Here is an 18,332-nt window from a genome sequence, read left to right as displayed (position 1 = left end):
CTCCCCACACTTTCTCCAACGCGATCTTCTCTTTGACGCCAACTGATGCTGCGACAGCACAACAGCTTAGATGTAATCTTTGCCTCTTTATCTGTACTTTCTACATCCCCTACATCCCCGTTGCAGTCCATTCCATTACCTGTGGTCGACCACAGCCAGAGATCTGTCGGGCGAACAGCGGCCCAAGACATCTATAGCTCAACATGATCTCGTTCTCCTTTCTTCGCTCGTTTGGCAACTTGATCTCCTGGAGTGATCGGAAGCTCTTACACCTTCCATCTGTCACAATCCATGAGATCGACACCGCCCAGGAAAAGCCCGCCAGAGCGCTGAAGCATTTGTTGAAGCTCAACCACGCCAACCACGCCATTCTGTGGAATGACCGAAAATTCCACAACCATGTACCGCATGTAAGTCAGCACTCATGCCTATGCGTAAGGATGTCTCTAACAGTCCTAGATACTCGGCTCCTCTTTTCTCCAGGGCGCTGACGCCAATGACTTGACCCGTGCATATGAGGCCGAAAGCAAGGGCCTGGAGGCCTGGGTTGACTCGCCAAACGAGATCAGTACTTACGACTGGAGGGACTATCTTTCAGCGAAAGAGTAGGCTATCATTCCGTGCAGCAGAAGCTAGTCTATGAAGTGTGCGTGCGCTGACTGCTGCCAGATACCAGCGTGCATATGTAGACTTTTTCGAAGATGAACTCGTCCGCCATGGATATGACTGGAAGGAGGTTGTCCAGAACTACCTGTATTCCGGAAGACAGCCGTTGGTTAATTCTCTGGTCGCGGGTCGTATGTCTCTGCTTACATTCTATGCACCGTTCTGCGTTAACTCTACCCAGTCGGCCACCCACTCATCCACCTTGGCTATGCGTTCGAACTGTCCAGTCGTGAAACAGCCATCGAAGCGCTAGCGCTCACCGCTACGTGCTACAGCGACATCCACAAATACTTTGACGACCCATCGTACTCCCAAGCGCACTCGTCGTACTCCTCGACATCCCTGTTTGAGATTCTAAGCAAGGTCCGCGCCGACAAGCGCTTCCACGGCCTGTTCGGCACACCAGGCGACCACAACCTGGACGTTCTCTTCACGAAACACGAAGCCGATCTTCTCCACCACTGGAATGCGTGGAAGATCGAAAACCCCGAAGAACAGTTCCGTGAGACGCAGGAAGTCGCCGCCGCCCTGCTAACGGCCACGCGCGCCGAGCCCGCGCAAAAATACGACTTCTTCTTAGTGCATGTCCTCACCACCAGCCACGCCGTCCGCGTTCTCCTCCCCCTGATCCCGGGGCGGTTCCAGCTCTCGCTGATTCGGCAGTGGTGGCTCCTGACGTTGGCTGTTTACATTGCGCAGCTGAGGCCGGAGGTGAATGTCGATGCGGTGAGGGATGTGCAGTTGGGTGGAAGAGATTGGGAGTGGACGGCGAGGAAGGCGACCAAGGGCGAGTATTCGACGGATGCGCATTACGTCAAGGCGATTCGGGCATTGAGGGAAGCGGCCAACACCTGGGGAGACTCGGAATCGTTTTATTTGAAGGCGGCGGTGAAATTCGCCGAGGAGTTTGATGGATGGGGTGGGTTCTTGTGATGCATATGATGTTCATCATGGCGTCTGGTGTTGGATTTGAGCTATACTCCGTATCTAAGCCTAATACTCTATCATAATAGCAGTCTTTTGATCGGATTTGAGACGACATAGTACTGGGTAAGATCATATCTTGCCTCAGGCAGAACTCACCGGATGAAAAGTTTAGTTTGTCATGTTTGCATGGTAGCTGGTAGCTTTCCCTTGACCTCTTCATCTCAATCTCAACATCTTCAGACGTTCGATACCCAACAATTTCCCGCAGAGGCAGATGAGCCTCATCCTCACACCAACGACTAACCGAACAGCGTCTAACCACAATGCCCGAAGCAGTCCCCGGGGAACACCCCTCCCTCTACCTCCACGCAGAGCTCCTCCCCAACATCCGACACATCACGCTCTACATTTCCCTCCCCGCAACCATCCCGAAGACCCTCCTCCCAAAGATCACACTCTCCGACTCGCGTCGCGCAGTATCCGTATCCCTCCCAGAACCGCACAATCATGTCTCCGACACGATCAAACTCCCCGCGCGGGTCAACGAAGCCGCCCGGCGGACGTTAGCCACCAGCTCAACCCCTAACCAAACCCCCCAGAGTCAGACAGAATCCCACACGCGGGAATACTCATTCCGCATGCTGATCGACGACCGCACGGGACCGCTTCTCCTCCGCGAAGAACCGCTCGACGCGTTCGTCCCATGGACGGCGACGGATATGCGGCCGGCGACGCGGCTGCGCTGCCGGGTCTGCGAGAACATGCTTCTAGAGCGTCCAATGGCCCGGTGGCCCGATGCAGATACGATAGAGAACGGAAACGAGCCGACAGGCTGGATGTGGAAAGACCTGCCCAGCGGGAACTGGGCCGAGATGATGGATTTCTGGCACTGTCATAAACCCGATCCAGAGCCAGACACAGCCGCCGCCGCCGCCGCCGGGAACCTTTCGCAGGAGCAAAGCGCTGTGGTCAAGGGGTACGGGGCTGCGAACCGGGTTGTTGCGACGCCGGGGACGGTGCTGGTCGACGTGGCGACGTTTTTGGTTTCGGGGACGGACTGTCGCGGGGTGAATGTGAATGCGCAGGTGAGGATGTTCTCTTTCTTGTCGAGATAGTAACTGGGCAAAAAGAAGGAGGCCTTCCAGTCCGTGGTCTGGTCTTCGATACAATTGCCCTAGAGCTACGGTGTCTGGGCCCCGACATCCCACGGCGTGTGGAAGATGGCGTCTGCGTGGCGGAGCGCCGACGCAGTTATCCTCTTCGAGATGGATTTCGCGTCGGCTCTTCTCCAGCGGAGGCTGGACTTCCAGACGATCCGGTCGGGGCCGTGACGGCCTCGGTGTTTCTTCGTTGATTCGGTCTTCGTGGCTTATCCCAGAGGCATGGGATCGACGTGATTATAACGAGGTACATGCGCTGTAGGCTAGATGCGTAGTTGATTGATATTGATTGAAACAATGCAATTCTTTGAAAGCTGATAGATAGTCTTAGGCGACGGAAAATACAACATCGCCCGCGGAGCTCCTCTGCTCTGGCTGTGACAGTCTCATCGGAATCGACGACCCCGTCGCAGAAGGATGGCGTCTCTTCAAGACGAGTCTCTCCGCGCACACCCCTCCAGACGACACACCAACACCCTCCGAAGAAAAATGGGAAACCCACTCCATCGAAACCATCGTCGCCGCCCAACTCCTCGAGCTGATCGAACGCGAAAGCGCCCGCCGCTTCGTCCTGCACTGCGGCCAGAAATCTGGATTATTGGTACCCCCTTTCTCCACTTCCTATCATATGCGATATGAATGAGTCTAGCTAACGCAGTGCAGCTCTGGGTCTTCAACCCCGACCTCAGGTACTCAAACTGCAGTTCCAGCCATAGCGTCACCGCGCAGCGCGCGATGAAAGTTCTCTTTCAGAGCGTTGCAGACGTCGACGCAATGCTTCACCCGGAATGTGGGAAGCCGTCACCGCTGTCGCTGGAGGAGCTGCGGCTGCCTGGGACGGTGTTTGGGGCTGTTGAGGAGGTTTTGAAGACGAGGAATGAGATGCTGCCTGCGTCGGCGAGGGCGTTTCGGGAGTGGAGTGTGAGTATCTTGCATCGGTTTGAGAGGGTCGGTGGGTGAGTTGCTGTCTGGAAGGAGAGGAATGGCTATAGACTACGGTATAGGTAAGTTCTTGCAGGATGCGAAGGATGTGATTTCTCATTCTAACTATCCTTTTGCAGATGCCGATGCTATCACGAGAGCGATCGTCGCGAGTCTTCCCAAAGTTCTGGACATTGGTATGATCCACGAGGTATATCGGACAGGCCGGCCATTAAATCGCGCCCAAAAATCCTACTCTTGCCAATAGTCATGTATGCGGTGGCACCTTCGGCAAACATTTGTACGTTGAGGTCCAAAAGGGGATTCTCTTCTCGAGGCTGGAATCCCCTGCAAACAGTTTCGCAGAACTTTCACTGCGAAATCAGTTTCAAATCCCAGGGCTTTGAGTTGAGTTTCGTTCAGAAGGCCTTGATCTTCGAGATCTGCAATATGCTCTCCAATAGCTGACGCTAAGGTCTCTCGAAGCTCCTTGTCTCCTGTCGACCCCAGTGCCTCTTCGGCAGCCGAGGGGAGAACGGAAAGGAAGTCTTTACTACCACCGTGCCTTTCAATCAGTCGCTTCAGCCTGCCATTTGCTAAAGCAACAAGCCCGTCGACCTTGTAGTAGTCGCCTACCGAGTTGGCACGAATGTGGTCGAGAAAGGAGGCTGCAGCGGTTGGGGATGGCGCCGACGCTGTTGCAGTCATGGTGCTGCTCTCTCCGCCGGCAGTCCATTGAGGGGCGTTTCTCGGGTCAATCATGTGTGTAGGGAACCGGTCGGAGTCGAAGCTGGCGCTTCCAGGGTATCTATCGTCGTCCGGCGGATCATTGCTGTCATAATCGCCCGTGTACATGAATTGCACGAAGTGTTTCACGGTCTGCACATGGAAACTGTCCATGCTGATCGTGCCTGTGTGTGATTCCTGCATGGCTCGAGTGAGCAACGCTGTCCGTCAGATCATTGCACTTGAGACGCACTAGGAAGCCACCCTGGACTGCTGCTTTCAGCGGCTCGGACTGCGTGCACACAATGGCCTTGTGGACCTTTGAACTCTTCCCCGTTGCAGACAAACGTCAGGTCACTGAACTCTCCCGTGTCCATGATTTTAACCAGAACCGAGTCGGGCTTATCGCTCGTTGTCGTGCCGCGCTGGGGGCCTGGCATCTCGCTCTGCATTTCGGTGACTTCATAAGACCTCCACCCCATCACGACGGCGAACAACTTGATAAGTAGAATGTACAGGCAGTGATAAGGACGGCGATATATTGGGTTGAGAGGAGGCTGTCTATCATGATGAACTCATCATCGGAAAGAGCTCATCCAATCCCGACCACTACCGTCCACAGGAGAACCAGAGAAGGGCTAGAGATGTCAGATTGCGAGTCGATGACTACGATGGGTCCAGGCATAAAACTGTATCAGTTCATTATGGACTATACTAAAATCCTAGCTAGCCTCGAACGGCGTCTCGTATGGACGCTCGGCCTGAGGAGTGATCCGCGCTAGATGGCGTCTCTGTCCGTCCTCCCAATCGAACAGAGCGCTGTGTGCTACCACACGGTTCTGCAAACATTAGCACCGAGATAACCTTGACAGTGTGGATGTGACTTACATCCCAGACGACGACCGTGCCAGGACGCCATCTCACCCGGGTCTGGATGTCCTGCGACAGCGCGATGTGGTCGTACAGGAATTTCAGCAGAAAGTCTGATTCTTCCTTCTTGTATCCGACAATATAACGAGTGACTATTCCGTCAGTACACTTACTAAACACCAACGCATTCAATGGGAGACCTACACTGCGGGTTCACAAACAACGCTTTCTCCCCCGTAACCTACTCAAGTCAGCCAGAACCTCCTCTACCTCAAGATAACAGCAACTTACCGGGTGCGTGCGAACAATCGGATGCTCCGTCATAATCCCCTCGCGCCGGGCAATACCCCCCTTATTCAGACTGTTATTGATCTGCTCAATCCCCGAATGCACCGCCCTCAGACCATGCAACCGCCTCCGGAACTCAGGCGATAGCCGCCGATACGCCTGCGCCATATCACAGAACAGCGTATCCCCCCCGCTCGACGGTCCATCCAGCAGATACAGAAACGTCGTGCCGGGCGGCTGCTTCTCGAACGTCACGTCCGAGTGCCAGGTGATCGAGTTGGTGCGGGTGGCCAGGAAATCCTGGCCGCTGGTGTCGTCGGCGCCGCGGTGCACCAGATGGATCTCCGGGAAGCCCTTGGGCGCGCCGGACGTCTGGTGGATGTGGTGTCTGCCGAAGTAGCCGCCCCATTCGAGGGCCTTGTCGATGGGCAGGTGGGCGAAGTCCTGGTCGCGGAAGGCTTGTCGGATTAGTTGGCTTCATTGAATAGAGAGGGGGTGGTAACGTACCGACGACCTTGCGCTGGGCGACGAACAGTGCCAGCTGGTCTTTGCCTTTGTCGGACAACTGGCTGAGCTGGACGCCCTTGACCTCGCTGCCGATCGTGGGCGTGAGGTCGTCGATCTCGGCCTTGCCGGCGGGCAGGAGATCGGGGAAGCCGGGGTCGGCGTCTTTGCCGTGGTCGTAGTGCTCAAAGTCCGTTAATGGAGGGTATCTATGCATCCATTAGTTTACTGATGCGGAAGGATGAGAGTTGTAAACACCTCTCGGTCTCGTTATCCCACACGGGGAGGTAGTTGGGGAACGAAGCAGGCGGCTGCTTCGTCGTGCCCTTGAGTTCGTTCTCGTGCTGATAAGCCTCGCCATATCCTATGAGGTTCTCCTTGTTGAAGCCTGCATCGGTTTTGAGGACGGTCTTTGGCGCCTGGCGCAGAGCGACGGTTTCAGTGAGCGAGGGGGCCATGGTACAGACTTGATCCGCTGCGCAGTCTCCTCGAGCATGAAGTTGGATTCACCATCGACCTAACAGAGGATTCCTTCCCCAGATATAGCCCTTCACATCCGATTATCCGTGCTGGGCTTGCGCAATAGTTGCGGGGTATGTCTACAGCTCGTCGTACGAGAAGCCGTCCATTCGAGCGCACCGAGCCGCCGCGGGGTCGAAGACATGACTTGGAAATGTACGACGAAGGAAGCATCCAGCTGGTTGCTGTCTGGTTGATGAACAGATCAGACGCTTGCCCTATGGCGTGATAGAAGCGATCTGGATTCATCGATATCGATGTTCACGCCGATTCGGCAGCGGCATTTCTATGTCCGGGAAAAGCGCGCCTTACGAGGACAAAACTTCAATTCGGGAAATGACAACGTCTTCTTCATATTCAACTGGTTGGCGTTAACCGTGGTCGAGACACTCGTTGATGCTGTTGTTGCCGGAGTGGGCCAAGCATGGCGTGATAGGGCTTCTAGTTTGCGCAAGTCGACAGCACTAGAATTTTACCATCTGCGGAGTAGAGGGCAGAAGAGCCCCGCTGAAGACGTTTAGATGTTGCTTGGTGAGCTTCACCAGATCGAGCAGATAAGTTTGTCGGTTATTGATATCTGGCTCATGAATCAAGTTGACAGGGGATAGAGCACTGGTTTGCGCGACACAGACACTATTCAGGAAGGCTTGTTCTATCAGATGGACACGGCTATCCTACTGTACGCGTCGTCCTGTGTGGCGATGTAGATGACGAAAGATACCACCATAAGCCAATCCGATGGTGAAATCACCCGCGTCTCCATCCTCACTAGTCAGTTATGGCACGTTGGAATATGGGAAGCTGGCTCCAAAGCGATATGTTGTCTACGCTAATCGACATCCCAGCATTCTTGGAGACATTCTACTCGTCTCGCATAGCGTCACCATAGTCTGGCGTGCGTGATGCTGCTCTCTTTTACTTCCAATTGGACACTGGGCCATGGCCTCGTCGACCATTCGCATCTGGTGGATCTCCTTATGGAGTCTAGATACTGTCCTCGGTTGTTGACACTGCGGCAGTCGACCTTGGTTCATCCAGCCATTACAGCTATCGCTCCAAGGACCTAAAATATCCTAGAACGGCGTAAAAGAATTCACAATTGGCTGTCGTATCTCTCCACACGTGGGGTACGTCTAGCTGTGCATACGTTACTGTCCGTGCTTGACAAGGAATTGCGTGATGGACCTGCTCCGTTGAGAGATAGAGCTATATAACCTTGTCCTCTGTACATGCGTGTCCGTCCAGGCCTACATCACACGCTCCGACTCTAGCGACAATGGCCTCGAACGAGACAAAAGGGGCAGACCTAGACACCAAGGCTCTCCCCTCGGGGACGTCATCGTCGACATCACTCGACGCCGCCGAGCGCAGCAACCGGATCAAAGACTTGAGCGACTGCGCTTTCGACACCAGCGAAGATCCCAGATACTACAAGCCGATCCCGTCATACGAAGGCATCCATCGATGGGATCCGGACTTTGACTGGGAAGAGGAGGAGGAAAAGCGCGTCCTCAGAAAGGTATTCCCGTACTATAAATCCCATCGAACTTGATAAAAACTAACCCTCCAGATCGATCTGCGCGTCTGCACCTTCGCCTGCGTCACGTTCTTTGCCCTGCAGCTGGACCGCGGCAATGTCGTCCAGGCCATGTCGGACAACATGCTGGGCGACCTGGGCATGAACACCAACGACTACAACACCGGCCAGACCATCTTCTTCCTCTGCTTCCTGTTCGCCGAGCTCCCGTCGCAGCTGATCTCGAAGAAACTCGGCCCGGACCGGTGGATCCCCATCCAGATGTTCTCGTGGAGTCTCATCGCAGCGTGCCAGGCGTTCCTCAAGAGCAAGGGCGGCTACTACGCCTGCCGTGCGCTGCTGGGGCTGTTCGAAGGCGGATTGTAAGTCCCTGCATTCGTTCGTACCTTATACACCGTCCTAATCTGGTGGCCAGCATCCCCGACACCATCCTCTTCCTCTCCTTCTGGTACAAGTCAAAAGAACTCCCCATCCGGCTCAGCTACTTCTGGGTCTCGTACCAGGGCACCGCGATCATCGGCGCGTTCCTCGCCTTCGGCTTCCTGCACATCCGCCGCGATGACGGCACCGGCGGCTGGCGGTACCTGTTCGCATACGAAGGCCTGATCACGGGGGTCGTCGCCATCGTCGCCGCGTTCTGGATGCCCGCGTCGCCGGTGCAGACGAAGGGCGGCTTCCGCGGCAAGGACGGCTGGTTCAATGAGCGCGAGGAGAAGATCATGGTCAACCGCGTGCTGCGCGACGACCCCAGCAAGGGCGGCATGCACAACCGCCAGGCGGTGGATCTGCGCATGCTGTGGCGCGCCCTGTGCGACTACGACATGTGGCCGATCTACCTGCTCGGCCTGACGTGGATGATCCCCAACACGCCCGCCACGAGCTACATCACGCTGAACCTGAAGGCGCTGGGCTTTTCGACTTTCCAGACGAACCTGCTGACCATCCCCGCGTATGTCATTTTCATCCTCAACCTGCTGTTCTGGACGTGGGTGTCCGAGCGGTTTAACCAGCGCCTGCTGCTCGGCGTCGTCTCCGAGTTCTGGTGTCTGGTGCTGTTGATCGCGTTGGCGGTGCTGCCGGATGGGGCTAGTCCGTGGGCGCGCTGGATTCTCAACGTGCTGCTCATCGGCGCGCCGTACGTCCATGCCATCATCGTGGCTATGACGTCGCGGAATGCCGGGTCGGTGCGGACGCGCACGGTCGCCAGCGCCGTCTACAATATGATGGTGCAGGCGTCGAATATCATCGGGAATAATGTAAGTATACTTTTGTCTAGAGGTGACCGGAGCTGGGCTAACGGCGTAGATCTACCGCAACAACGACAAGCCGTATTACCGCGTCGGCAACCGCGTGCTGATCGCCCTGACGGTGTGGAGCATGTTGCTGTTTGTCTTTGCCAAGTTTTACTACATGTGGCGCAACAAGTGCGTTGTCTGTCTGGCTATGGCGTCGGGGTATGCTGACCAGGTGCAGGAAAAACGCGGAGAAATGGGACGCGATGAGCAGCGCCGAGCGCGAGGCGTATCTCGAGGCGAACAAGGACAAGGGAAACAAACGGTATGTTGCGATTCTTCCTGGGCCGCGACGGCTGCTGATGAGTGCAGGCTTGATTTCCGGTTCATCCACTAGAGTAGACATAGATAGACATCAATCAGTAGGATTGATAAAAGCCGAACGCCTTATATCCCTACTCAATCATATAATCATCATCTCAATAAGCAAAATCACTCCCCAATAACATACTCACACCCCGACTCCCCAATCCAGACCTCGTGCAGCTTGTTGGCCGGCACATCGACGCGGGCGCCCACGCCGAACGTCTCCTTCTTCACCTCCCCGTGGTGCAGCGTGGCGTTGTCTTCGGGATAGGTGATGGTCAGGGAGCCCTGTCGGATGAGATGCGTTGTCACGCCTGCGTGTCTGTGCGGGGGGTAGTATGCATTGCTAGCAGGTCAGCCTGTCCACGCTCTACCAGTAGGTACGAAGTACTATAGTAGGTGCACACCTTCCGTCCGCCCAGGTGAACACATGGCGGAAGCCCCAGTCTCTGACGAGACGCTCGCATTCGCTGCGGGTGCCGATAGGGTATGTTTCTGCCATGGTGGTCTGTACGAAGTAAATACTAGATAGAGTGATAGAGATGAAGTCGGAAGTTGATATTGATGTTGTTGGTAATTTGCGTCTTCTCGTTGGATGCGGGGAGCGATGACGTCATGCCTGAGATGTCTGCCTTGTTGCCTGATTGTTTATAGTCTATCAGTTCTTTTCTGTGTTTACTTATGCGGTAGCATCTTCTACAGATGCAACTACATTCCTAGTACTGTCTGACATCTCTCATTGATTAGGCCGTCTCGTATTCACGACAGCTGCGGATCATATAGTACAGTAAGTCGGGAGCATCCCATCCACCGGCGGTCAGATCGTGAATCCCGCGAATCGATCCATCTGCGGCACTCCCATCGCGACCCAGGATCGAGAGCGGAAGACCGGCGGGCAATCTATGTACACTCTGCTCTCAAGGGCGGCTGGATGATCCCGTAGGGAGGCAGGGTGCGGTCCTGCGTTGATGCGTGGGGCATGGCTTATCTGGAGGCAGTTAGCATGGCTTCTGGCAGAGAATCCGGAGAATGGATGGCCGGACGGGTCTTACCAGCAGCGCGTCTCACGTCGAGCAGGGTGTGCCGCACTTGTGGCAGTTCTTGCCGGGGATCACCCAAACTTCTTCGCCGTTGCCTTGGCAGGTGGGACAGCGGACTCCGGGCATCTGGTCTCGTTAGGACGCTGGTGTGCTGTGTACTGGTGTACTGGTGTACTGGTGTACTGGTATACTGGAGGGGATACGCACAGGCATGGTGATGTTGTATAAGGGGGGTCTTGTATGGCGTGGGGAGGATGAAAATGGACGGGTGCACAGATCCAGCAAGCAGATGCCAGACGAAGGACAAACTTCAGGATGAGTAGAGCAGAGTTCAATAGCGTCCGAGTGAACCAAATTTCAGTCGCTGAGCTTATCGAATCGACGGAAGTAGCTGACGGCGGGTGTTGTTCCCGACTTTATACGTTCAGTCGCCGCCATGGAGACGGGACTGATTTTTCTCTCGTCCGCTTCGATGGCCCCTATCACATCGGGAGATCTTCATCCTAGGTTGGTCGATCGATCGATTGACCACTCGGTTGGGTTGGAATCGATAAGATTGGCTTGCAATTGCAATGCAGAGCCATGGGCGGCGCTGCCATGCAACGCGACGCAATGCATCCGTCTCATTCTATCTATCGTGCGGTGGAGTGGATGTGATGAACGGACCCTGGCGACGCAACCTGTCAAGCGCTCGGTCCTGGCTGGGATTCGCTCGGATGTTGCCGTTATGACAAGCATTGCAGTTGGGTTGCGATAGATCCACTGGGTTGGTGGCCTGCAGGCGCATCTACGTGTCGATGGCAGTCAGAAACATATCACCATTGATCAAACAGCCGGACAGCTCGGAACGACACCACCACAACTATCATCACACCATCCCAAGCATCACACACATCAATTGGTGGCCGCCGTCAGAACCGCGGGGCAGAACGACAGATCAGTTCGTCCATCGTCCTCTTTGGCAGCCTTTGCAACGTCCATTGGCCACGGGGCCCTGTCTAGCCACGCATCCTGGGCCCCATATTGGGTCCCGATTACGTGCAGGGAGTCAAGCCAGCCAGGTTCCCTGGTCTTCATCTTCACACTAGGCGAGCTCTGGGATGCTGGGATCAGGCGGAATTAGACTCCACCGCACCAGTGGCTCGGTGCTATCGCATTCTCACTGGTCGTGGCAGAGTTAGGCGTCTCCAGCGGCTAGACAGGTATCCTGCTACAAGGAAGGACCCTGCACTCCGTACCGAGACGGTGGATAGTTCATTTGACGACCGCACCAGCTTCTTGCTTTTTACGGAGTGCCCCTTCCCGTCCCCTCCAGGAAGCAGGACAGTCTGGGGACTGCAGGACGGTTCTACCCCGCTGACCGTGTTGATCCGTGGTATTTCTCACATCACAGCGGGCTAATGCCCCAGATTAGACTAGACACCGCCCTTTGCCCTGGGTGGAATTCGATACATAACATCAACGTCCACACAGGTGGAGTCCGGAGTCTCCGTGGTCGGCCCCTGCTCGAGTCGGACAGGGCACATCGCTGGCCACGGTGCATGGATAGGTGCATCATAGGCCGATTATTTTCCGACCCTGTGCTTCCCATGGCTGCTGCTGCTGCACACCTGAAAGACGACGAGGTCGATCTCGTTTTTGAAGCTCAGGGGCCGGAAAAGGGCACTAGTGTCGACGCCGGTGCTCGCCAAGTCACTGCGCTAAACGGAACAGGAATGCCCCAGTGGGATATCCGTCCAAAGTGACAGGTCGACTGTGGAGGGTCTCGCCTGTCAAATCAGAATTTCCGCTTGCTTTGACCAGCCAGCCGCCGTTTCTTTTTATGGAGTATGGAGTATCGATGGGGGGGTTCAGGAAAGGGGTGGGGAGTGGCTATGCAGGTGGTGTCCAAGTAGGAAGCTATCCAGAGACTGCACTCGATCAGTTCATCCGTTCTGTCCATGCTGGACAACCCAGTTGGACACGGACACGGACAAGCCTCCAGTCGATCTCACCGCCAGTTATCGCATGCATGTCCCTAGCCGGAGTCTGTCTGCAGCGGCGTCGGATCATGATTCTTCTCGGTGTTCCTCTCGCTCTTGCTCGGCTTTCCAGCACGGTGGATCTCCTGAGTCATGTACAAAATCGAACCGGTGTGTTGGGTTGCGTGGCTACCTGGAGCCGCATCGGTTGCTGATGCATTGCAGTGGATGTTGGCAAGCTGGTATCCCAGTTGATGACAATTCTATCTGTAGTTTGCATTCGCTGCATAGTCATTTCGGCGGCATTCCCGCTTACAATATAGACACACTTATGGAACCGCGAGATGACCGTCATACCCTCCTTGAAACCATCTACAGTACGAGATTCGAAGTGAGAATGAGGCCCCAAACTCCTGCAATCCGCCCGATCAGGTCAAGTCCGGCAGGATTCCTTGTGGCTGCATCCTGCCTGAAGGAGCAGGGTTCTTACGTGGGCCCGACGCAAGGCAAGGTAAAGCAAGTCCCAGACCGCCGGACGGCCCATGCACAGGAAACGCAACCGTTCCTATGTAGGGTCTCCGAAACCTGGTTGACCGGCAGACAACGATAGTATATGCAGCTCGCAATTACGAAAGCGTCTTGGTGATGCGGACGAGCAAGCTCCCGCCGGACGCCGACCCGGCACAGTCGCAGAGGTGAATCAGACGATAACCCTCTTGCAGATGGTTCAGCTTGATGCAGGCCCACGCCGCCATGGAGTCGCGTCCAAACTCGTCGTCCTTGACTTTGAATCTGTGGCAGGAGTCAGTGCGAGGCGGTTGTGGCGGCCTGACAGGCCGCAGAAAGCAGCAGGACAAGACAACGGGGCAAGGCTGGTGTAACACCCATATCACGCCATCAAAAGGCAGCCAATGGATGTGACATCACCATCAGAAGAGAAAACAAATATGCTCCGATACGCACCTGATGAAGGTCAACTCATCGACGATCCCCGACACCGTGGGGAACTGGATGAGCTGGCTGCCAAAATCGGGATTGCACCCGGTGGCGCTCTTGGTCGTGCGTTTGTAGCTCGATTTCTCCGAGTCCGTGCTGTCGTCGCCCTGGGGCACTCCCACCGCGTTGTCCCCCTCGGTCTCGACATGCAGGTGGCACGCCACGTAGGGATGGAAGCCCTTTTCGTTCGTGTCGCCCGGCGGTAGCGGGATGTTCTGTCCGGCGATCACCTCGATCGAGAGATCCAGTTGTTTGCGGACGATCGCACTGCCAGCGCCGTCTGAGCTCCGGTAGCCCGGTGGCTTGAGCACCCAGCCTCGCTGGTCAGCAAACATGGCACGATTCAGCATCACGCCTTTGTCGACATTCTGCCAGTTGAGCGCGACGATCTGCGCACCGCGCCGCCAGAAAAAGCTCGGGTCGAGATTGGACGAGGTCACCCGCAGCCCGAACGGATAGATGCGCATGAAGTGGTTGCGGTTGTGCTCGAAAAGTGCCTCCGGGTCTTTCGCATGCGCCGCCCGCGCCGCTTTCTCGGACAGCGAAAACACGTGTCCGGGGACTTTGGCCTCTGTTATGCTAGTCAGCATCATCATGGTGAATGAGAGAGGGAGGGAAATGAGGGCAACCTGGTTGGGCAAAGTGGCTGAAGCGGAACCCTTTCGTAAAGACCGCGAGTCTGCTGAGACCTTGAAAGATCTTTGACGGGGGTTTGGCAGGTGCCCCGGTTGAATCGCCTTGGGAGGCTTTCTGTTGCAACTCGTCGAGCTCGTCCGTGCGGTCTTCCGCGTCGTCCTGCGGGCCATCGCCTGTCGGCGACACCCACTTCACCTTGATGAGGATCTTGCGCTTGAGGTCCTCCGGCGCAGGAATGATCTTGGTCGCTTCGATCTCGGGCGTCACCTCGATCAGCATGCCCTTGAACGCCTCCTCCATGATCTCCACCATGGTCTGCTGCTGCTCCAGGCATGCATGCACCTCCAAGCTGACGATCACGGGCATGTCATTCGTGACGAATGCGTTGTCGCGGATGGCATAGCAGACATCGCGGAACGTCGTGCCCTTGGTGAGCGTGTGACCATGCAGGACTCTCGGCTCAGGGCGCGGCGGAGGAGCAGCCAGGTCGACAGGCTGCTGGCTGGCCGGCGCTGCATCGCCGGATGAACTGCGACCGAGGAGACCACCCAGTTTGGAGGAGAGGGACTTCTTTACGCTCTTTTTGCGTCGGGGGGGTTTGGGCTGGCTCGCGGGTTTGTGGTTGGCATCCTCTTCATCGCTACTGCTGCTACTGCTACTGGTCTCGTCGTCGGATTCACTGTCGGAATCGGGCTCTCCGTCCCAAACATCAATTTCGACGCACCGGCAGCCGTTGAGGAGCACCTACGACCAGGTCAGCTGCGCACGCGACGGAGCCGTCTTGCATGGGGTGATGCGTGGTGCCCTTTGCAGACGCGGTAGATGCAAAAACCAAGGAACGACCTACCGCAGCATATGCGCGTGCATCGGAGTCGCTGGACAGCTGGTTCCCCGTCAGGTAGGTGTTATGACTTGACGAAATGAAATAGTCGGTCATGGGGTGAGAGAAGGATGCATCTTTGGCTGGGCGTAATGCAGACGCCGCTGGACTGGCCATATAGGCCTGAAACGCCTCCAATGAAGCCAGCGGATCGACGGCCTCGATCGCATCGGGAGATTCTTGCTGGACATGCAGGAGAAAATCGGATTGGTAGGCTTTCACCGAGTTGTAGATTCTCTCCACGTGGGCGAGGACAGACGGCGCGAATGAGGTGACTGCGGCGGGATCTGCGACGGAGATATCGCCCGTCTTTTTGACGACTTCATCCATTGTGTCGTGTCAGATGCGCCGACAGTCCGTAGGTCGCAGAGTGTACGCTGCAGCGGGGGACGACGTTGAAGTTGTTGATGGTGGCGATCGGCTGTTGATCAATGCGCTGCGGGTGGTTTGGAGGGGTTCGACAGTTTAACGGAGGTGAGCTGAGCCGAATGTCTGTTCTGAATGAGAGAGATCTGGAGCATATGCGAGGTCAAAGGAGACGACAGGTCATATCGAGGGACGATCTGTGGTGTAGAACAGGAGCAACGTGGGGGAAAGTCAGACTCACTAAAGCGATGATGAATTGGCGGTGGCTGTTTCATCTGCTGTTAATTCGCCGGCTCCACTCTTGGCTGGGACTGACTTAGTTACTGTTAATACAAGTAGTTAATAGATGTTATGGTGTTAGAAGGTGAGGTAGTAGTAGTATGCAAGAGAAAGGAATGAGGAGTATACAGGAAGGAGTAGTAGTAGTGAGTGGGATGTCGTAGTGTACTTCTACCGCGAAGAACAGATCCTTCTGAAGCTGTCGACGAGGGTATTGTTCAGAAGATGTATCTAATCACCTGAATAAGTCCTTCTATCTTTCTACTACTATATATCGTGGATCGTGTATAGGCATATCAGGTAGTCGTCGAGTATAGAGTGCCTAGAGTACAGATGTATAGAGACGCCTACAATTCTACAGATTCACCCACATACTGCATCATAAACACACGAACTATTCAGATAAACCCTCTAATAGTACTAGCAATCCCATAATTAAGGGAATCAATAGAATCCTCGTTCTTCAAATTCTGTTGTTTCTGTACTCTGGGGGTCATGACAAACCCTCGGCTATACAACTCTTCCGTCTCATCTCATCTCACCTTCAACTTCCTCCTCACATTCTTTCCCTTCAACCACACCACCACCACCATGGCAAAAAACACCCCTCCGCACTTCTTCGACATCACCTCGACGCTCCCAGGTCCGTTTGACCCATCCTCTCTCCTCTCTCCAACACTCACTAACTCCCACCAGGAGCGTCGCAGTCCTGGTCCCCAAACACCATGCGAACTCGCATGGTCCTCAACTACAAGCGCATTCGCTACACGCAGTCCTTCGTCTCCTACCCCGACATCGCGCCGCTGCTCTCCCATCTCGCCGTCCAGCCCCATGCCCAGGGCATGCCCTACACCCTCCCGGCCATCGTCCACCCCTCCGTCTCCTCCAACCCCAACGGCGCCCTGATGGACTCGCTCGCCATCGCCGCCCACCTCGACCAGACCTACCCCTCGCCCCCGCTGTTCCCCGCCGGCGACGCCAGCTACGCCCTCACCCTCGCCGTCGCGCGCCTCGTCTCCAAGGTCGTCGCCCAATGCGGCCCGCTCGTCATCCCCAACGTCGCCGATCTGCTCGACCCCCGCGGCCGCGAGTACTTCATCAAGACGCGGTCGGCCCGTTTCGGCAGGCCGCTGTCCGAGGTGCGCCCGCGCGACAAGAACGAGCTGCGCGCCATGATCGACGCCGCCAAGGCGGAGTTTGTCCCCATTGCGCAGATGCTGCTGGGCCGGCTGGGGAAGAAGGGCCCCTTCTTCGAGGGCGAGCGGCCCAGCTATGCGGATTTTCTGGTCGTGTCGTTGCTGGCGTGGTTTGAGCGCGCGGATCGGCCGCTCTTCGAGGAGTTTGCGGCGCTGGGGGATGGTGCGGTCAGGGCTCTGTGGGAGGCGTGTTTGCCGTGGGTGAATGGCCAGGGCGAGGAGAAAGAGTGGCCGGTGCCGAGGTGAGGATACTGGCACTGTAGGGAGGCTGTCATTTGTTCAAGCGATGCATCACCAACTTGTATTAGTACGTAATTCGGGTGCCTACTAATGCCCTCTATACGACGATAATACCACGATCCAATGATCCATTGCGCTATGGATGATAATATGAGTACACAAATACAGTGATAAAATACAGTCCATCTCACCCAAAAATTGTACAGCAACACTACAGCCCACGCAGGAAGTTCGCCTCGCGAATGGCCTTCCGCCGCGCCTCTCTCGCGCTCTTGGTGATCTCGGTCCGCTTCTCCAGACTCTCCGTCGCGTCGGCCAGGAGATCGCTAGCGGTCTGCTCGCCACGGTTGTACGGCGCAGGAGTGATATCCGTCGCGTGGTGGTGGACAGGGATCTTGGGAGGGAGGGTCGCAGCACGGGCAGCCATCTTCTTCTCGTAGCGTTTGCGCTGTTTCTTGTTCAGGGCTGCGACGACATTCGATTAGCACATCTCCACACTCTACACCAACTTCAAAGGAGCGAAAGGGACATACTGCTAGGATCCACACCACCCTCCGACTTGGCCTGCTTCTTCGCATCATCCAACAACGACCACAGCCACTCCGGATACTCGGAGTCTTCCAGCGCCACGAGGTCCGGCTTGTTCTTGAAGTAGTTCAGACCCTGCAGTTTCGTGCCGGCCGGACACGAGCTGGGCGGCCGCTCCACGGGCTTCGTGGGCTTCGCCGGGTTGGCGTCCGTGTGCACGCCCTCCGGTGTGCTCAAGGGCTGCGACACCCCCGGGGTTGCGGACGAGACGGCCGACGGCACTGTGATATCGCCGGTGACGGGTTGGCGAGGGTTCGGCGGCGGGGGCGTCGCGGAGACGGTCGGCTTGCCATCACTGTAATTCCGGAATTGGCTCCGGTAGAGGGGAAGCTGGCGCGCGCATGACGAAGACGACGTCCACGTCACGGTGTGTTGCGGCTGGAGTCGCGAAAGGATAGTGGTGCGGCAGCGTTGGCAGATCATTTTCACGGGCG

General features: G+C 56.1%; 8 protein-coding genes across 8 annotated transcripts; 3 read left to right on the top strand and 5 right to left on the bottom strand.

Annotated features, from left to right (window-relative positions):
* Positions 1-203: 203 nt before the first annotated feature.
* On the top strand, positions 204-2,708 carry ATEG_01686 (uncharacterized protein; the record flags this gene model as incomplete). Its single annotated transcript, XM_001209051.1, has 6 exons — positions 204-410; positions 460-605; positions 670-797; positions 848-1,585; positions 1,711-1,764; positions 1,930-2,708. The coding sequence occupies 6 exons, from the start codon at positions 204-206 to the stop codon at positions 2,706-2,708; spliced, it is 2,052 nt and encodes a 683-aa protein (XP_001209051.1).
* A 1,534-nt stretch (positions 2,709-4,242) lies between these two features.
* Positions 4,243-4,852, bottom strand: ATEG_01685 (BTB/POZ domain-containing protein; the record flags this gene model as incomplete). Its single annotated transcript, XM_001209050.1, has 3 exons — positions 4,243-4,260; positions 4,311-4,621; positions 4,654-4,852. The coding sequence occupies 3 exons, from the start codon at positions 4,850-4,852 to the stop codon at positions 4,243-4,245; spliced, it is 528 nt and encodes a 175-aa protein (XP_001209050.1).
* A 270-nt stretch (positions 4,853-5,122) lies between these two features.
* ATEG_01684 (TauD/TfdA dioxygenase family protein) lies at positions 5,123-6,520 on the bottom strand (the record flags this gene model as incomplete). The annotated part of the gene is made up of 6 exons (XM_001209049.1): positions 5,123-5,239; positions 5,289-5,422; positions 5,475-5,511; positions 5,562-6,016; positions 6,066-6,271; positions 6,321-6,520. 6 exons carry the CDS (start codon positions 6,518-6,520, stop codon positions 5,123-5,125), a joined length of 1,149 nt encoding a protein of 382 aa, XP_001209049.1.
* Positions 6,521-7,857: 1,337 nt separating this feature from the next.
* Positions 7,858-9,747, top strand: ATEG_01683 (putative transporter; the record flags this gene model as incomplete). Its single annotated transcript, XM_001209048.1, has 6 exons — positions 7,858-8,100; positions 8,152-8,480; positions 8,534-9,374; positions 9,424-9,542; positions 9,592-9,675; positions 9,723-9,747. 6 exons carry the CDS (start codon positions 7,858-7,860, stop codon positions 9,745-9,747), a joined length of 1,641 nt encoding a protein of 546 aa, XP_001209048.1.
* Positions 9,748-9,842: 95 nt separating this feature from the next.
* Positions 9,843-10,969, bottom strand: ATEG_01682 (uncharacterized protein; the record flags this gene model as incomplete). The annotated part of the gene is made up of 4 exons (XM_001209047.1): positions 9,843-10,038; positions 10,124-10,240; positions 10,625-10,704; positions 10,964-10,969. 4 exons carry the CDS (start codon positions 10,967-10,969, stop codon positions 9,843-9,845), a joined length of 399 nt encoding a protein of 132 aa, XP_001209047.1.
* Positions 10,970-13,343: 2,374 nt separating this feature from the next.
* On the bottom strand, positions 13,344-15,559 carry ATEG_01681 (putative phosphoinositide-specific phospholipase C; the record flags this gene model as incomplete). Its single annotated transcript, XM_001209046.1, has 4 exons — positions 13,344-13,509; positions 13,681-14,292; positions 14,540-15,093; positions 15,197-15,559. The coding sequence occupies 4 exons, from the start codon at positions 15,557-15,559 to the stop codon at positions 13,344-13,346; spliced, it is 1,695 nt and encodes a 564-aa protein (XP_001209046.1).
* A 906-nt stretch (positions 15,560-16,465) lies between these two features.
* Positions 16,466-17,316, top strand: ATEG_01680 (glutathione S-transferase family protein; the record flags this gene model as incomplete). Its single annotated transcript, XM_001209045.1, has 2 exons — positions 16,466-16,517; positions 16,571-17,316. 2 exons carry the CDS (start codon positions 16,466-16,468, stop codon positions 17,314-17,316), a joined length of 798 nt encoding a protein of 265 aa, XP_001209045.1.
* Positions 17,317-17,820: 504 nt separating this feature from the next.
* ATEG_01679 (mitochondrial 54S ribosomal protein mL54) lies at positions 17,821-18,321 on the bottom strand (the record flags this gene model as incomplete). The annotated part of the gene is made up of 1 exon (XM_001209044.1): positions 17,821-18,321. The coding sequence occupies one exon, from the start codon at positions 18,319-18,321 to the stop codon at positions 17,821-17,823; it is 501 nt and encodes a 166-aa protein (XP_001209044.1).
* Between the last annotated feature and the right edge of the window lie 11 nt (positions 18,322-18,332).

This window comes from Aspergillus terreus, genomic scaffold, assembly GCF_000149615.1.
Source record: "Aspergillus terreus NIH2624 scaffold_2 genomic scaffold, whole genome shotgun sequence".
Classification (NCBI taxonomy): domain Eukaryota; kingdom Fungi; phylum Ascomycota; class Eurotiomycetes; order Eurotiales; family Aspergillaceae; genus Aspergillus; species Aspergillus terreus.
This window is presented reverse-complemented; position numbering and strand designations above follow the sequence as displayed.